Source organism: Salmo salar, chromosome ssa16, assembly GCF_905237065.1.
Source record: "Salmo salar chromosome ssa16, Ssal_v3.1, whole genome shotgun sequence".
NCBI lineage: Eukaryota > Metazoa > Chordata > Actinopteri > Salmoniformes > Salmonidae > Salmo > Salmo salar.
This window is the reverse complement of record NC_059457.1, coordinates 31,759,657-31,775,408: the sequence shown is the minus strand read 5'-3', so window position 1 is coordinate 31,775,408 and position 15,752 is coordinate 31,759,657. Positions and strand designations below refer to the sequence as shown.

General features: G+C 42.2%; 2 protein-coding genes across 4 annotated transcripts; one reads left to right on the top strand and one right to left on the bottom strand.

The window, feature by feature from the left end:
- Positions 1-36: 36 nt before the first annotated feature.
- LOC106573724 (UDP-GlcNAc:betaGal beta-1,3-N-acetylglucosaminyltransferase 9) lies at positions 37-4,500 on the top strand. Its single transcript, XM_014149033.2, has 2 exons — positions 37-302; positions 2,149-4,500. Exon 2 carries the CDS (start codon positions 2,495-2,497, stop codon positions 3,854-3,856), a length of 1,362 nt encoding a protein of 453 aa, XP_014004508.1. The 5' UTR covers positions 37-302; positions 2,149-2,494; the 3' UTR covers positions 3,857-4,500.
- Positions 4,501-5,777: 1,277 nt separating this feature from the next.
- On the bottom strand, positions 5,778-15,498 carry phaf1 (phagosome assembly factor 1). Of its 3 annotated transcripts, none has more exons than XM_014149035.2 (16): positions 14,451-15,498; positions 14,203-14,285; positions 14,002-14,085; positions 13,861-13,904; positions 12,471-12,550; positions 12,262-12,356; positions 11,639-11,736; positions 11,270-11,382; positions 10,452-10,585; positions 10,230-10,313; positions 10,030-10,112; positions 9,789-9,832; positions 9,617-9,663; positions 9,377-9,435; positions 9,187-9,259; positions 5,778-9,075 (listed from the first exon to the last, which is right to left on the bottom strand). In XM_014149035.2, exons 1-16 carry the CDS (start codon positions 14,512-14,514, stop codon positions 8,986-8,988), a joined length of 1,275 nt encoding a protein of 424 aa, XP_014004510.1. In that variant the 5' UTR covers positions 14,515-15,498; the 3' UTR covers positions 5,778-8,985. The 3 variants fall into 3 exon arrangements, with proteins under 3 accessions (XP_014004510.1, XP_014004509.1, XP_014004511.1); XM_014149034.2 differs by having other exon boundaries at positions 9,617-9,666; positions 14,451-15,497; XM_014149036.2 differs by having other exon boundaries at positions 9,617-9,666; positions 11,639-11,703; positions 14,451-15,497.
- Positions 15,499-15,752: the final 254 nt, after the last annotated feature.

The following is a 15,752-nucleotide window of genomic DNA, read 5'->3' as shown; positions in this document are numbered from 1 at the left end:
CCGCTGAACCAGCGACTCCCACACGTGTCACGTGGCCAGTGTAAAGAACACCGTTAAAACGGTATCGTGCCAGTTTTGCACATTTCTCCAAAAGTTAACTCCTTCTTACAGAGCCTCCAAACCAAGTACGTCTGTATTCATTTAATGTGTTTTTCTCTCAATTTTAAACCTCGTTTATGTTGGACCCAGGTTGGACCCCAGCTTTCCTACAGTCTGAGACTGCAGATTTCATACAGAAACCAGATGTTCCCGGGTTTGGCAGTGGCGCTATATAATTGCTTTGGTGACTTTAATCTGTCGTGGTAAGTATGATGACTGATGTGCAGGATACTTTGTACACATACTGATTACAATACAAACGCGGTTATTCAATATAGGTCTCCCTGTGATATGCAAATATGCAACAGAGTCTGGCAATTACATGTAAATGTAATGCGTCATGGTAGGATATATAATATATGCAACACAATTATTCCTTTGAGGGTAAACGCATGTATGTCAGTTTTGCTGACGCAAAATGCGTAAAATACGTTTTGTTGTTTTGTTCAAAGATGCATTTTTGCAAGTTATAAATTGCATGGTTAACCAATAGTTACATTTAGGAAAGATATTAATATGAACATTACGTTAGGAACACTATGTTCTAATGAATACAGGACATGCTTTTCTATTTAGGAATCTTATGTACAGCTTAACATAAGGTCAGACACGCCCCCCTCCTATAGCGAATTTGCCAAATTTGGGGCTACGTCCTATAAGAGAAAATGTCAATGTTGTCATTCTTCGAAATGTTTTGGAACATTTTATTCTAAAAACACCCCACTTCGATGGAGCACAGCTGCAGAAGTTACTTTTTGTAGCAGGTTAGGAGAGCGTTTTATCTAACCCTAACCTTACCCACTTTCCTAACCTTAACCTAATTATCCTAACCTGCTACGTTATTTCTCCTAACCAGCTTCATAAATTCTCTCAACCTGCTACGAAAAAGTCACTTCCGGTGGTAGCTGTTTCGAAAGTGGCGTGTTTTTAGGGAATCACGTTTTTCCATTGCTTTTTCTGAGGTGTCATTTGAATGGTAGACAACTGGGAGATGGTCTGGGCCCGTTTTCCCAAACGTATTTTAAGGCTAAATTAATCGTTAGAACTTTCGTAGGAACATCGTCAAATCCGTTTCCCAAAACCATCCATCAGTAAAGTTACTCTTGAAAACGCTCGTTATTTAACGACTGCCTCAGACCACTCGAAGAACAGCTAAGTGTGTCGTCCGTTAGATGTTTTTTTTGTCCTTCCGCCTCACTTTATACACAGAAGATCTCCGCTAAACAAAATCCAGATGTTTATTTGTCTTTCTGTGACTACCAATAACTTTAAAGAGACTGTGACTACAAATACAAGGTTTCCAATTTCTTTGCAATTGTTACTAACAAGCGAAGGATAAAAATATGATTAAATGAAAACCGCGGTGTCTGTATTCGGCTACGTATACCAATATGTTGTTTTTCAAATTTATTAAAATGAATGTCATGTTTATTCAATTTAGTTTTATTTTGCTATTTGTACGTCACTGTCTGTAATTTTTGCCTCAATATATTTAATGATGTGGCAAATCTTGATTTAGTGCATTATTATAGGGTAAGCATTAGAATAAGCTGCCGCAATATTTGTAGCCATAGGTGACATCTCTCTAGGAGCTGATCTGTAGGTAAGATTTGAAAGGGAGAATACTGATCCGAGAGCAGCGCTGCCTTTCTTGCGAGCGTATCAGAATCGACATATGCCTCAGACGCAATTAGTGAATGTTCTCTCTGCATGTTGTTTTGGTAAACACATGTTACAGCTTCGGCTGTTGTACAAAATATGCATCATTAAAACACTCCTAAACCTAAATTCAATCGTAATCGGGAAACCGTAGGGGGGGCGTGTCTGCTATAGGAAGATTGATTCTTGCAAACATTCTTGCAAATAGTTCTGGGAATTTGGGGAAATTAGTTTGAAGGATTGCAACTGCAGAGATCATTTATTAATAATAACTTCAATGAAAAACAGAAAAGAAATTATACAATGTAAATAACTAAATATAAAAGTAAAATGTACTTTTGTTCCTCTCCTTTTATGTTTATTTCTCATGTGATTTATCGTCATATCAAGGGAGCAGATCCTGCTGATGAGATGGAATGAGTGTCATGGACTAAAGGGAAAACCCCTCACATACCGCAGGAGAAACATCAAGACTGCAGAGTGTTGGGTTACGGAGAATAAATCGGCAGGAGCTCATGGTCATAACTGTTCCCTGTCATTATGTTGACTCAATGAATGGAAACAATCCGGTTGGAAATCATCCAGAAAACCTTTGCATGGATGATCAGTATTGGGCAATCCTCACAGGATGCTGTGTGGCGCTTTCTGCTCTGAGATCCTGAGGGAGAGGAAAATAAAGATCAATCGGAAAAGAGTGGTAAATAAAATCAGAGGGAAATAGGTTCAGTGGGACACAATGAGGAGAATTTATATAAATGGAGATGTTCTGTGCACCCTGCTCATGCTGGGGCTACTCTGTCTGATGTTGTATGCCCATCAAGGCTTCACTTCCACCTGGGACACCTGGCACTTAGAGCAGGGCTGTACAAGTTCCCGCGCTCTTTTAGGGCCCCCACCAGAGAGCCATGTAACTAAACGGGTCCCTTCTATGCCCCCAGACAAGACAAAGTGCCAGTCTGCACGTCAGTCCCATTCTAAGTCTCAGACACATCCCAAGTCCAAACTTCAGTCTAAATCCAAACCTCAGGCCAAGACCAAATCTAAGTCAAAGAAAGATGACGGGACAAAGGCTGTTCCGGTTTTACCCACACGACCACCTTTTGACTTTGAGGGTTACCTGAGGGATAAGGACAACCGGGACTTCATACTGCTGATGGACCAGCCAGGGAAGTGTTCAGGCGAGCCCTACATGCTCATTGCTATCAAGTCAGTAGTGGCAGACTTTGAAAGGAGGCAGGTAGTGCGGCACACCTGGGGAAGAGAGGGTGTGTTCCAGGATGGGCAGACAGTAAAGACTGTATTCCTCCTTGGTGTACCCAGGAACAAGACAGCCCTGCCTTTATGGGACCGGCTCCTTGCCTACGAGAGCCACACCTTTGGGGACATTCTCCTCTGGGACTTTGATGACACATTTTTTAACTTGACACTTAAAGAGACCCACTTCCTCCAGTGGGTGAATGACAGCTGCTCCAACGTCCAGTTCATCTTCAAAGGTGACACTGATGTCTATGTGAATATAGAGAACATTCTGGAGATGGTGAAGGGTCAGAAGCCTGATAAGGACCTCTTTGTGGGTGACATCATCCACCACGCCCACCCCATCCGCCGGCGCAGCAGCAAGTACTTTGTGCCTGAGGTTGTGTACTGCCAGACGATGTATCCGTCATATGCAGGAGGGGGAGGCTTTGTGATGTCTGGTCACACCGCCAGGCGGCTGAGTGAAGCTTGTCAGCAGGTAGAACTATTCCCCATCGACGATGTGTTCTTAGGCATGTGCTTACAGAGAATTGGAGTGAAACCGTCACACCATGAGGGTTTTCGTACATTTGGCATTGTGCGCCCCTCTGCTGCTCCCCACCTCCAGGTGTTTGACCCTTGTTTCTACAGGGAGCTGATGGTGGTACACAGCCTGACAGTGCCACAGATCTGGCTCATGTGGAACCTGCTGCATGACCCCCAACTGAGCTGCCACAGTAAACTGGCCCCGACCCTGTGGCACTTCAAGTCAAGGGGCAAGGTACTCGGGACAACAGGACAGAAGGACTCAGAGATTACAGTGGAACAGGACTATGATGTTAAAGTGTTTGTAAAGCATTGAGGGGTTTGGTTTAGGTTGATCAGAGGGACTACACTGTGAAAGCCATTGGGATATGGAAGCTGTGATTGAATGTTTGGTAGTTAATTTGAGGCAATACAGTGGTTTTTGCTTAAGTTTACAGCCATTGTAAATGTACCCTTTTTCTAAGACAAAAATCCTGTTATCTTTTTCATTAACATCCTGGATGTAAAACCAGTCTGTATACTGGTGGTAATGTTTACAATATCCCTGCTCCATTTAAGTACAGTGTGACTGAATCCATTTATTTATTTTATTGCACAGAGCCTCAATAAGGTCAATATTGACTGAAGCATGTGCCAGGTTGATTTTGTGAAATTGAATGTACACTACAGTGTTGTCAATAATGAATCTTTGTGTGTGATAACACATCATATTACACCTGTACGTAGACTTGAAAGGGAAGTTAGGGGAGGTAAAGCTCAATGCATCAACTGTATAGGACACATCACTGCACTCTATACTCCTCTGTAAACTGGTCATCTCTGTACACCCGTCGCAAGACCCACTGGTTGATGCTTATTTATAAAACCCTCTTAGGCCTCACTCCCCCCTATCTGAGATATCTACTGCAGCCCTCATCCTCCACAAACAACACCCGTTCTGCCAGTCACATTCTGTTTAAGGTCCCCAAAGCAAACACATCCCTGGGTCACTCCTCTTTTCAGTTCACTGCAGCTAGCGACTGGAACGAGCTGCAACAAACACTCAAACTGGACAGTTTTATCTCCATCTCTTCATTCAAAGACTCAATCATGAACACTGTTACTGACAGTTGTGGCTGCTTAGTGTGATGTATTGTTGTCTCTACCTTCTTGCCCTTTGTGCTGTTATCTGTACCCAATAATGTTTGTACCATGTTTTATGTGGCTACCATGTTGTTATGTTGTGTTGCTACCATTCTGTGTGTCATGTGTTGCTGCCTTGTTATGTTGTTGTCTTAGGTCTCTATGTAGTGGTGTGTGTTTTGTCCTATATTTATATTGTATTTTCTTTATTTTTTTAATCCCAGGCCCCCGTCCCCGCAGGAGGCCTTTTGCCTTTTGGTAGGCCGTCATTGTAAATAACAATTAGTTCTTAACTGACTTGCCTAATTAAATAAAGGTTAAATAAAAAAATAACTGTAGCTGTGGTAGGAAGTCCCCAAGGGACCTCATTATATAGTTCAACACTCTGGGGGAACTTTCCTAGAAATGTTCCAGCAGAGGTATGAACACAAACAGTTCACACCTTCATCAATGTTATGTGCACAGCACCTCTTTTTTTTTAGTTCATAATTAGACACACTGAAGACGACAATCACCAAGCAACAAACCAAAGGTCAGAGTAAAGCCTGAACATGAGTGGGTGGGTGGTGTGCTATCATTTACAATACTTGTGATAATCAGAAATCATACATGGTGTTCCTTTTTAAACTTGTATGTTCAGCTATACCTCCAGCTGTAGTCCAAATGCTTTCTTTACACTATATGCTGTTGATATGAAAATAGAAAGCAATCTGTTAACACTGAAATTGTCCCTGGTGGAAAAACTGCATGTGCTGCTTTTTCTTGCTCTTAATAAATAAATAAAACAAATCTTTTTTTGCCATATTTATTACATCCATTTGTTCATATCCTTTTTGTACACACGGTAACAGGATTATGTTTCATTAACAGAATTCATAATGAGCAGTGTTATAAAATTATAAATGTTGAGTTTCAGTAGATGTAATGAGGAGCTCATCTAAATTTATCACAGCAATCTTGCATCGTTTCAGTGGGAAGCATTGTGCAAGCTTTAAGCAGACCGTTGTGATTATAATGGTTATTGCTTTCTATGACATGCTTGATAATGTTGATCTATACATGTTCTTTATTGTACAGAAGTAAAGGTATCCAAAATATAAAACACCACATTCCAATGAATTTGATTCACAAGTTTAATTAAGGATAATTTCCATTTCCAGAAATGGGTTAACTGTACTGAATCCACCAAAAATAATTACTTTGGGGGAGGAAGATAACACACAATATAAAGGGAGACAATACATATAATTAATACAAGTATTGCACTAAACTGAAGTTGTCCATTTATAATTACAATCTTAAGGAGAACCATTCATTCATTCCAATGGAAAAATAGGATTACCTCAGAGGAAATAAAATAGCTAAAACCAGCTGATGAAAATTAAGCATTCACTTGCTCCTGGCATTAAAAAAATATCTGATATGTCCACCTGAGATTGGGCAAGCACAGCCCAGCACACTAGCTACTCACTCTCAGCAGTAACATTCCAGAAACATCCCCGCAACATTGGTGGTGTTGCAGTTGTTTTCTCGCTCAAAGCTATGTGTGCATTGTATTTGAATTCCAACACAACCAGTCTGTGTATCCATCTCAGGTCATGAAGGGCTGGCCAGTGGGTGCTCAAACTGATGTTATAACCATTGTCTTGCTGTGAGATGTTCAGAGTGATATACATGTTTCTGTGTCCAGCAACGAGAACATAAGACCAGACAAAACAATGTATTGTGTACTGTGCAAATCTTCCAATCAGAATACCAGGGGGATATGTGATGAGGATGACAGCGATGCCCTTCATGACTGAGCTCAGGACCTTTACATCAAGGGCTCTATTCAATACGTATCGAGAAAGTTGAGTTAGAGTAATTGAAAATGAATGACCTTTACATTTATCGTGCTAGATGTAACACTTCAGCGATACAGATTGAATAGTGACCCAAGTCTTTAATCTACTCTTTACTGCTATGTTTTCTGGAGCAAGAGGACAATGATGACTATGGGTGACAGTCAGCCAACCATGTTAACTTTTCATGCTCAAGTCATACACAATGCAGTTCTATAGCCTAGTTTAATTTACAGAGAGAAGTCGAGACAGGCTTGGTGGGAGATGAGGCACAACGTTAACAAGCCATTCTACCTTTTTCTTTTCTTATTTTTTTTTTTTATTCAACTTGCACAAAGCAAGGGATGAAATTAAAAACAACAGTACAGGGTTTTTTTTCATTGCAACTCATGAAACAAGTCAACGTAACAGAATGAACAATGCCCATGTAATAAGCCTGCATCACACGCTGTTAAGCTGAGGCCTGGAGGGCTGGTCTGACTGGGGCTGACATGATGGCAGATAGATACACAAGATGAGAGGAGGACACACACTTATAAGTCTCAGTCACACCTCTGATCTAGCACCAGAACATTATCAACCCACTGTAACACTGATCACACACACATCCAGGGGTTCTAAACATCAGACTGTACAGGGCTCCCTTCCCTATCCAACAGTAACCCCTCCTTGTCTCGGCTTTAGCCCATCTTCAGCATCTGTCTCTAGTACTAAGTGGTTAAAGCTGAACTAGAGAGATGAATGAACCCTCCAGGCCCAGGGCTTAGGAGCGCCACTGTTGTCTCCACTAGGAAGAGAGAGACATCAAACAGAATTCCTAAGTAATACAAGTGTCACGTCTGGTGTGTGCTCTGACCTTAAAACAATTCAGACCCACAATGTACCATTAGCTTAAAATGACAAAAGAAAAGAGCACACTATTTACAAATCTGTACAAACACCAGAAGAGACTGCTGCTGCACATAGTCCCAAATCTACCTGCTACACATAGGGAGAAGTCTCAGGAGACTAAAAACTGGATGATAAAAATATCTGCATTAAAAAGCACAAATAATAAAGATTATATACTCAACAAGTACTTTGGAGAGATTAAGATTATGGGTCAGGGGCCTACAATAAAAGAAAAATATTGTTTAGGAGGGAATGTCTGCTCTTCTGAGCAAAAGGTCAAATTTTGCCAAACTAAAATGTCTGGATAACTTAAAACATGCTGAACCATCTTTGGCAAAACTTTTGGCAATTTAACACTTTTTTAAATTAAGAATGATAGCAATGATGAAGTAAATCTGAGGGATTCATTAAGGTATCTGCTGTGAAGAGAGAGAGAGAGATGGAGGGGGAAAGAGAGAAATCATGAGATAGCATGGGGAGGAAGGCTGTAAAGACAGGGGTAGCAGTGGACAGTGTACATGTGGAAGGAAAGGAAGTCAGTCGCGGGATAGAGGAGCTGGAGCATTTCCTCACTAATAGAAATAAAATGCACAATACTCCTCATTGGATAGGAAACAACAGGAAAGTAAATAGGGTGTATCTTAGTGCAAATGTTTCCATCGGTCCTGGCAAATAAACACAAAACAAACTAACGAACTACAAATGTTTCCATCGGTCCTGGCAAATTAACACAAAACTAACTACAAATGCAGTTAGTGATTTACGGCCTTGCAATAGGTGGTGGCTTATGCTGAGGACTTGTTCATGGCATGAGTGTATGAATGTGTGTGGTGTATGTGGACCAGTATACGTGTGTCTGTGTTTGATCATGTGCCAAGACAGTTCCCCCTCAAAGCATGCAGAGCACTAGGACCCTCCATGGGGAGGCCAGTTTGTGCTTGTCATCTTTTACCACTCTTCTTTTAAAAACAACAACTTCTCTATTCATGCAATTGTTTGTGTCTGTGTGCATGCATGTTTGTTTCTGTAACTGTCTGTGTATGTAACGGTGTACTTGTTATGCTAGTGCTGCAGATATGAGATGAGCCTGCATCCATATGCATGTAAATGAACCGGTAACATGAACATATAGTGGAGAAAGGATTGAAATGCTTTTGGTATCAGTTTCTGATATATGTGTGCATGTCAAGCATGTATTAAGTCATTTAAAAAACTGTAACATGCACGCAGGTGCTCATTTGTGTATGCAGGTGAGCATGTGTTTGTACACGCCGGCATACAAATGTGCATTGATGAAACACTGCCAACACATCTAATGAGTGTTCTGATGATGAAGACCATTGGGACAGGGTGAGTCAGAGGGGGGAGGGGGGGTGGGATGAAGGCTGACGTAAGGCTCCTAGCAGGCCTCTGGATGAGGTGCCCGTCACAGTGGGGCAGATGGGTCCTCTCTGGTGTGAACATGGCAGTGGGTGAGAGATTGAGTGAGACAGAGTACACTGCTCTGATCAGCCTAGGGATGCTGTGGCGTGGACTGGAGGAGGGGAGAGACAGCCCTCAGGCCGGGCCTGGGTTGGCAGTAGGATGCTGTTCAGTGGGCGCTGGCCTCGGCTCGGGCCCGGCTGTTGGGTCTGGGGGCGCCGTACAGAGTCACTGAAGCTATGTGGTTGTTCTGCATCACCTGGGATGACAAGTTTGCACAGTTAGGACACAGAGTTTACATACAGGCCTTTGTACTACTCATCCTAATGCCATCATCACTCACGACTCAGGAGACACACCAAGTTCGTACCTCAAAGATCATTCGCTGTAATCCAAAACAGAATGTAGAGCCGAACGGATTGGTATTATTTGCCGAGGATGACCTGTGAAACAGAAAAAATTAACACCTTTTTGGTAACTGCAGAGCCAGCAGTCAGTTGTACAGTGAAAACAGTTCATCGGAAAGTAGTCATGTATATTCTAACCCAGGCATCTCTTACCTGTGGAGCACGACAGGCTTCTCCATGGGGTGTCCAAGAAGCTCCTGAATCTGATCCCACTAAGGGAGACACAACCATAGTCAGTCAGGAGAACAAACCTTCTCTAAAGTCACAGATACCTATAAAGATAAAACATAGTTGCTTGTGTGGTGTTTTTCACAACTCTTTATCAAAAATATACAGTATGTTGTAGGAAAACATTCAGTTAGGCAAAGACTGAGCAGGTCAGGCATGTCTGACCTTGCTGTAGGTAGTAAGGATGCAGTCCTCCCACTGAGCATCAGCAGCTTCTGAAAGACACAGACAGGATTACATGAGGAGACTTGACAGAGGTCAGAGAGGAGACAGGCAGAGTACAAAAGGAGAACCAAAAACTCAGGAAATACAATACAAAAGCTGATTAGAAACTCACCTTTCTTAATGACAAGTGGAATCTTGAAATCGCATCGATGATATCTAGTATTGAGAGATTTGACATGTTACTGAGCGGTTGCACTGCAGTCCTGCGACTACATTACTTCAACCACTAAAGAGTTAATAGCCTCTTATGGCTCTACTGCAAATCATTCATTCAAATGAATCATATGTCTGAACATTGTATATTTCAGCCAAGGGCCAATAAAGTGCCAGTCTTAACCGAGGCAGAGACTTACATGTTGAAATTGTAATGACCAGGGAAGTTGGTATGAAGGACAAACTTCTTCACCAGGTGTGTGGTGGAATCAAAGAGTATGTCCTGGAACGACAGGAAGAGGAAACAATCAGAGGTCAAAACTGTACATTGAGCTTTAATGTCAACATAAAAAAGACAAGCCCTCTCTTTACCCACCACCCATATAACACCAAGACCTACCACCCCCAGGGTGAAGTAGTTGAAGAAGTAGTCATTGCATTTGGACGGGACCTGCTTGTGAGGCGACGGAGAGTGGATCTTCATCTGAAACAGGAAACCAAAACATGAAGACAGCTTGTTTATAAACAGAGAGGGTCATATCAACTGAGAGCAGCAAGTCAAGTCTGAGAAAATGGGGTGAGGGTAAAAGAGGGAGACAGGGAAGAGAGTTAAGGGCCATACCTTGTCCTCTGACTTGTAGAAGACCTTGTGTGGCGAGCCCAGAGCGCTCAGCACATCTTGACAGGAGTCTCCAAAGTAGATGTTCCTCTCCACAGCACGCACCTTGGCATCAGCCATCACCCCCGGCCCACAGCCTGACAACAGGACACGAGTACACTCATTATCCAAGCTGAATATGACCTGATGTTGCAAAACTGTTGGAGCACATCATTTCATTACCAATGTATATAATACATCAAACCGGAGACAACAAAAACAGCTGGTCAAAAGACACACGTCTAAACACTGGATGAGGGATTCCAAGAGACTTTCAGATGACTTACATATTTTGATAGCCCTCTTCCCATCTACTAAAGGGCGTAGAGTACAAGTACATAGTGTACATGGCTCCTCCTGTAGGTTATTTGCTTAGCTCAGCCTCTCCAGGGGAGGGGCCTGTCAGAGGTGATATCTGGCGATGAGATCAGCAGGGCTTTACATATGGACTGGAGAGAGCATGGACCGTGATGGAACTGAGGGACTTGCAGGAAAGCACTATTCTGTAGCTCCAGCAGGAGGCTCTATTACAGTCCTAACAACAGAGCTGGAGGAAGGAATTCATTCAAGGAAGGAAGAGAAGACTAGCCTGATCCAATTAGAATTGTGGATGGATTGAGCTACGGGAAGAGAACACCTACATCCTCCAGTCCCGTCAGTGGCATGTGTTCAGAGAGCCTCAAAATGAATATCAACCTGAACAGAATTAGCTTCAATTCCACAGTTCTGATGGTGTTGTACTCATAGACATGAGTGGGTTGAGATGTCCCTTTGCTATGTACCTGCAGTGAGGATGCGAAGTCTCAGACCAAGTGGTCCCGCACCATTCTTCAGCACATCCACACACTCTGCATACACGTTGCCAAGGAAACAGGCAAGGGGCATCACTGGAGCCCTGAGGAGCGACAGAGTGAGTCACAGTCATGTATTTTTCTGCAATCCAAGATCACACATCTCGCAATACTTTTAAACCTAACCATATTCAAAGAAGATAGTGTTAGTTGAAGCATTTCCATTGGAGTAAACAAGCTCACCAAATACACAGTATCTTCCCCTTCACCTTATACTCCACCTGCTTCCTCCATCTCCCCATAAACTTGCCATGCTCAACCATTATTCCAGGTGTGCTTGTGAATACATTATGTTCTTACTTGGTGTCCTGTAGGTTGTTCCCAGTATAGATGTACATCCGTTTCACTGTGGCCCCGTGCGGAATCTGCAGGGAGGCCAAGCCATGGGCAAAGTTAGGCTGTCAAAGCAAAACAACTGGGAGTAGATTGGCGTGTGCATTTCAACAGCTCACATTCAACATATAGAGACACAAGCACTCACATCAACAGCTTTATACTGTAACAATGCATTTTCACAAAAAATAACATACTAAGCAATTTTTGGGCAGATTGTTTTTGTATTTCCAGCATTATCAAATGCTTCAAAACCAAATACTCATGCATCACACAGCTCTATTGTTAATTGCCATGGGGTCAAAATGAAGCACAGGGGTTTTCATTATCTAACAAATAATCCAAGCCAAAAAGACTAGTACTTTATCTGGTTAACAAAGTCTATTAGGGGTTGTCAGCCAGGTAAAGTAAATTATGAAAAATAGACGAGGGAAACTATTAAGGGTACAACAAGCAGAGCAAGTTACAGAATACATTTGCAGTGTGGCAGATCCTGTATGTCAAACAGGGTTTATAAGGCAATTAGACAGCCAGTCAGATAAAAACAGCATACTAGGGATAAATATAACAGGAACAGGTAATAGTCTCACCTCATACTTGGGAGCTTCATTCCATGAGTCAAGCTGGAAGGAGAAGGAGAGTCCCCGAAAGTTCAAGTGGAACAGTTGCTCTGCAGCATTGTATACTGTGGAGTGAGGAAAACATGGTCAAACACAACAAGCCTACCTTGCAGCATTCTACAGTACTATCAATAAGAAGTTGTATCTGCTGATTGGTGAGGTAAGTGTCTTTCCCTTACCTCCAGGGTGTGTGGCGCCAAACGACTGGTCAATCTGCTCTATAGTGGGTGCTATCGCCTGAGTGTTGAAATGTACTCCACTGCAAGACAATGACACCATTTAGGCTTAGATACTATTACAGTACATTACCAAAAGTATGTGGACACCTGCTCATCGAACATCTCATTCCAAAATCATGGGCATTAATATGGAGTTGGTCCCCCCTTTGCTGCTATAACAGCCTCCACTCTAACAGCCTCCAAGGCTTTCCACTAAATATTGGAACATTGCTGTGGGGACTTGCTTCCATTCAGCCACAAGAGCATTAGTGAGGTCGGGCACTGATGTTGGGCGTTTAGGCCTGGCTCGAAGTTGGCGTTCCAATTCATCCCAAAGGTGTTCGATGGAGTTAAGGTCAGGGCTCTGTGCAGGCCAGTCAAGTTCTTCCACACCGATCTCAACAAACCATTTCTGTATGGACCTCGCTTTGTGCACGGGGGCATTGTCATGATGAAACAGGAAAGGGCCTTCCCCAAACTGTTGCCACAAAGTTGGAAGCACAGAATCGTGTAGAATGTCACTGTATGCTGTAGCATTCAGATTTCCCTTCACTGGAACTAAGGGGCCTAGCCCGAACCAGGTAGGACAGGTAGCGTTCTTCTGGCATCCGCCAAATACAGATTCATCTGTCGGACTGCCAGTTGGTGAAGCGTGATTCATCACGCCAAAGAATGCGTTTCCACTGCTCCAATGGCGGCGAGTTTTACACCACTCCAGCCGAAGCTTGGCATTGTGATCTTAGGCTTGTGTGCTTCCAGAGGCAGTTTGGAACTCGATAGTGAGTGTTGCAACCGAGGACCGACGATTTTTATGCACTATGTGCTTCAGCACTCGGCGGTGCACTCTGTGAGCTTGTGTGGCCTACCACTTCGCAGCTGAGCCGTTGTGGCTCCTATTTCCACTTCACAATAACAGCACTTACAGTTGACCGGGGCAGCTCTAGCTGGGCAGAAATCTGACAGACTGACTTGTTGGAAAGGTGGCATCCTATGACGGTGCCACATTGAAAGACACTGAGCTCTTCCATTCTACTGCCAAAGTGTTTCTATGGCGATTGCATGGCTGTGTGCTAGATTTTATACAACTGTCAGCAACGGGTGTGGCTGAAATAGCCGAGTCCACTCATTTGAAGTGCCACTAATTTGAAGGGGTGTTCACATACTTTTGTATATATAGTGTATATGTAGTAGCACAAAGTCCCACATCCAACATATGATGAAGAATGTGCGAAACAAACTATTCTCACTAAGTAAAACAAACAATTCCAGTCTGACAAATTCCCATCTCACTCACATATACATGTGTTAATACTCACACAGGTATTCACACTAGGAACAGATGATCACTCACCAGTATTTCAATTTCACTTTGCTCAAGTCGTATACTTCAATCACCTAAACATTACAGCAACAAGAGACGTGATTAGTGTTCAACATACAGTATTTACTGAATGAAGTCTAGTCATGACCCACGAGAGCACCTCTCCCTCACCTTCAGTCTCTGGTTACAGGCATCAAACAACAGTTTAATTCCATCCTGAGTCAAGTTGAGTATGAGGTCATGACTGAGTGGCGTCTAGAAACACAGAAAGATAACATGTAATTACAGGGCACAGTCAATCAAGAATCTGTCACATTAATCTGACAGCCCACACCCTACATCATATCAAAGAGCAGTCATCTCATCTCTTACTTGTTCACTGTAGAGAACCTGGACATTCTTGATGATGCGGCAGTGTTTCTGTAAAATGGAAATGGCCTGGGCCAATGGCATCCCTGTGACAAAAAAAAGATGGAATAGATTAGAGATAGATTTAGTCCGCATTTACAAATTACAAACAAATATGAAAAATAACGGACAGGGAAAACATGCATATTAGTTTAAGGTGTGTGGTCGATTGAAGAAATACCAAATAACCTATTATCTTCTGAGTCACGTACCTAATGCGAATTCCCATTGCTCATGTCCTAAAGATCTTTCAGGAACAACTTCCAGATCCAGCATTGGCAAGTAGGGAGAAGGATTTTCAACGAGGTTCTGTGCCTGTGCCAGAACTGGACCGTTCTTTAATATTAGACTGCCTGATCCTTCTCTTCTTAAATCACTCCTTTTCAATTGCACGGTTTGTACACAACATTAAGTTATTAACACAATACAATAATACTTAATTTATAGGCATACACAATAAGGGTTTACATAAAACACCCTGAAATATATTGACAGTGGGACAAATGACACCTTCTCAGAGGTCAAGACACTCCAAAACTTAGTTACGACACACTGCTGTTACCATACTTTTGGACCAGCGATCCTTGATGACAACGTTGGCATACAGGAATTGCGCAACAAACCTGCTAAATTACACACAACGCTAACTGAGAATTACAGGTTGGTGGCTGACATGTAACTCTACCAACAGGTCGCAGTTGAGCTAACCGAGTGATGTGCAAATGACGATCACACCACAACTACCTAGCTAGTCTGAAATCTTTCCACACTCGTCACTATGTAAACAGCTCTGTTGTCTCGCTTCTGATTAGACAACTCAGCAGCTTGACAACAATTATCGGCGACTTGTAGCTATGCTAGCTAGCTCTCCTGTATAGTTATTGTAATCAAAATCCACGCACAATTCTAAATAAATATAAAACAATGTTCAAAAAGAAGAAACCAAATACTGCAATTCTGTCTGACAAAACAAAAACAAAGAACGTCTCAAACCCGTTGACTGACGTTACGTTGCTGTTTTCTTTCTTCCCGAGGATTCAACAGCAATCTAGCTAGCTATGAGTTGAAATTGTAACAGTGAGTCACTTAGCTAATTTTCATAACATCATTAATAATTAAATGTCCATCGAATTCCTTTTTTCGTTTGTTGTGTCTTTGTCGTGAATTGAAGAGAAAGGAATATAAACACTTCACAAACAACCGCAACTTCCAACAAAACACCACCACTATCAGCTGATTATTCAACTTCCTGTGTGTCGTGAGGAAACAGCCACTTCCTGGTCAGCTGACCAACATATTTCTTCAAAATATCTCGCTTATCATGTTTAAATTATAGGCTATAATATCTATGTGAACATGTCTATGTTTGCACATTTCTATAATTAGTGCAATTAACACTAATCATTTCTAATCAAACTGTATGCTAATCAAAAACTTGTCTATGGCCAGGCTATATACATTGTACAATTTAAGTGCTACTCATTAATATTCAGATACAGTATAAAACTAAACTA

Bases quoted from the DNA above. Each gene is read 5' to 3' on its own strand.
- LOC106573724 (XM_014149033.2), top strand. From the start codon at position 2,495: ATGAGGAGAATTTATATAAATGGAGATGTTCTGTGCACCCTGCTCATG.
- phaf1 (XM_014149034.2), bottom strand. From the start codon at position 14,514: ATGCTGGATCTGGAAGTTGTTCCTGAAAGATCTTTAGGACATGAGCAA. The intron at 10,314-10,451 runs GTATGGCCCTTA...TTCCTGTTTCAG, and splicing joins TCTACAAGTCAGAGGACAAG to ATGAAGATCCACTCTCCGTC. The intron at 9,667-9,788 runs GTGAGTTTCTAA...TGTGTCTTTCAG, and splicing joins TCCACTTGTCATTAAGAAAG to AAGCTGCTGATGCTCAGTGG.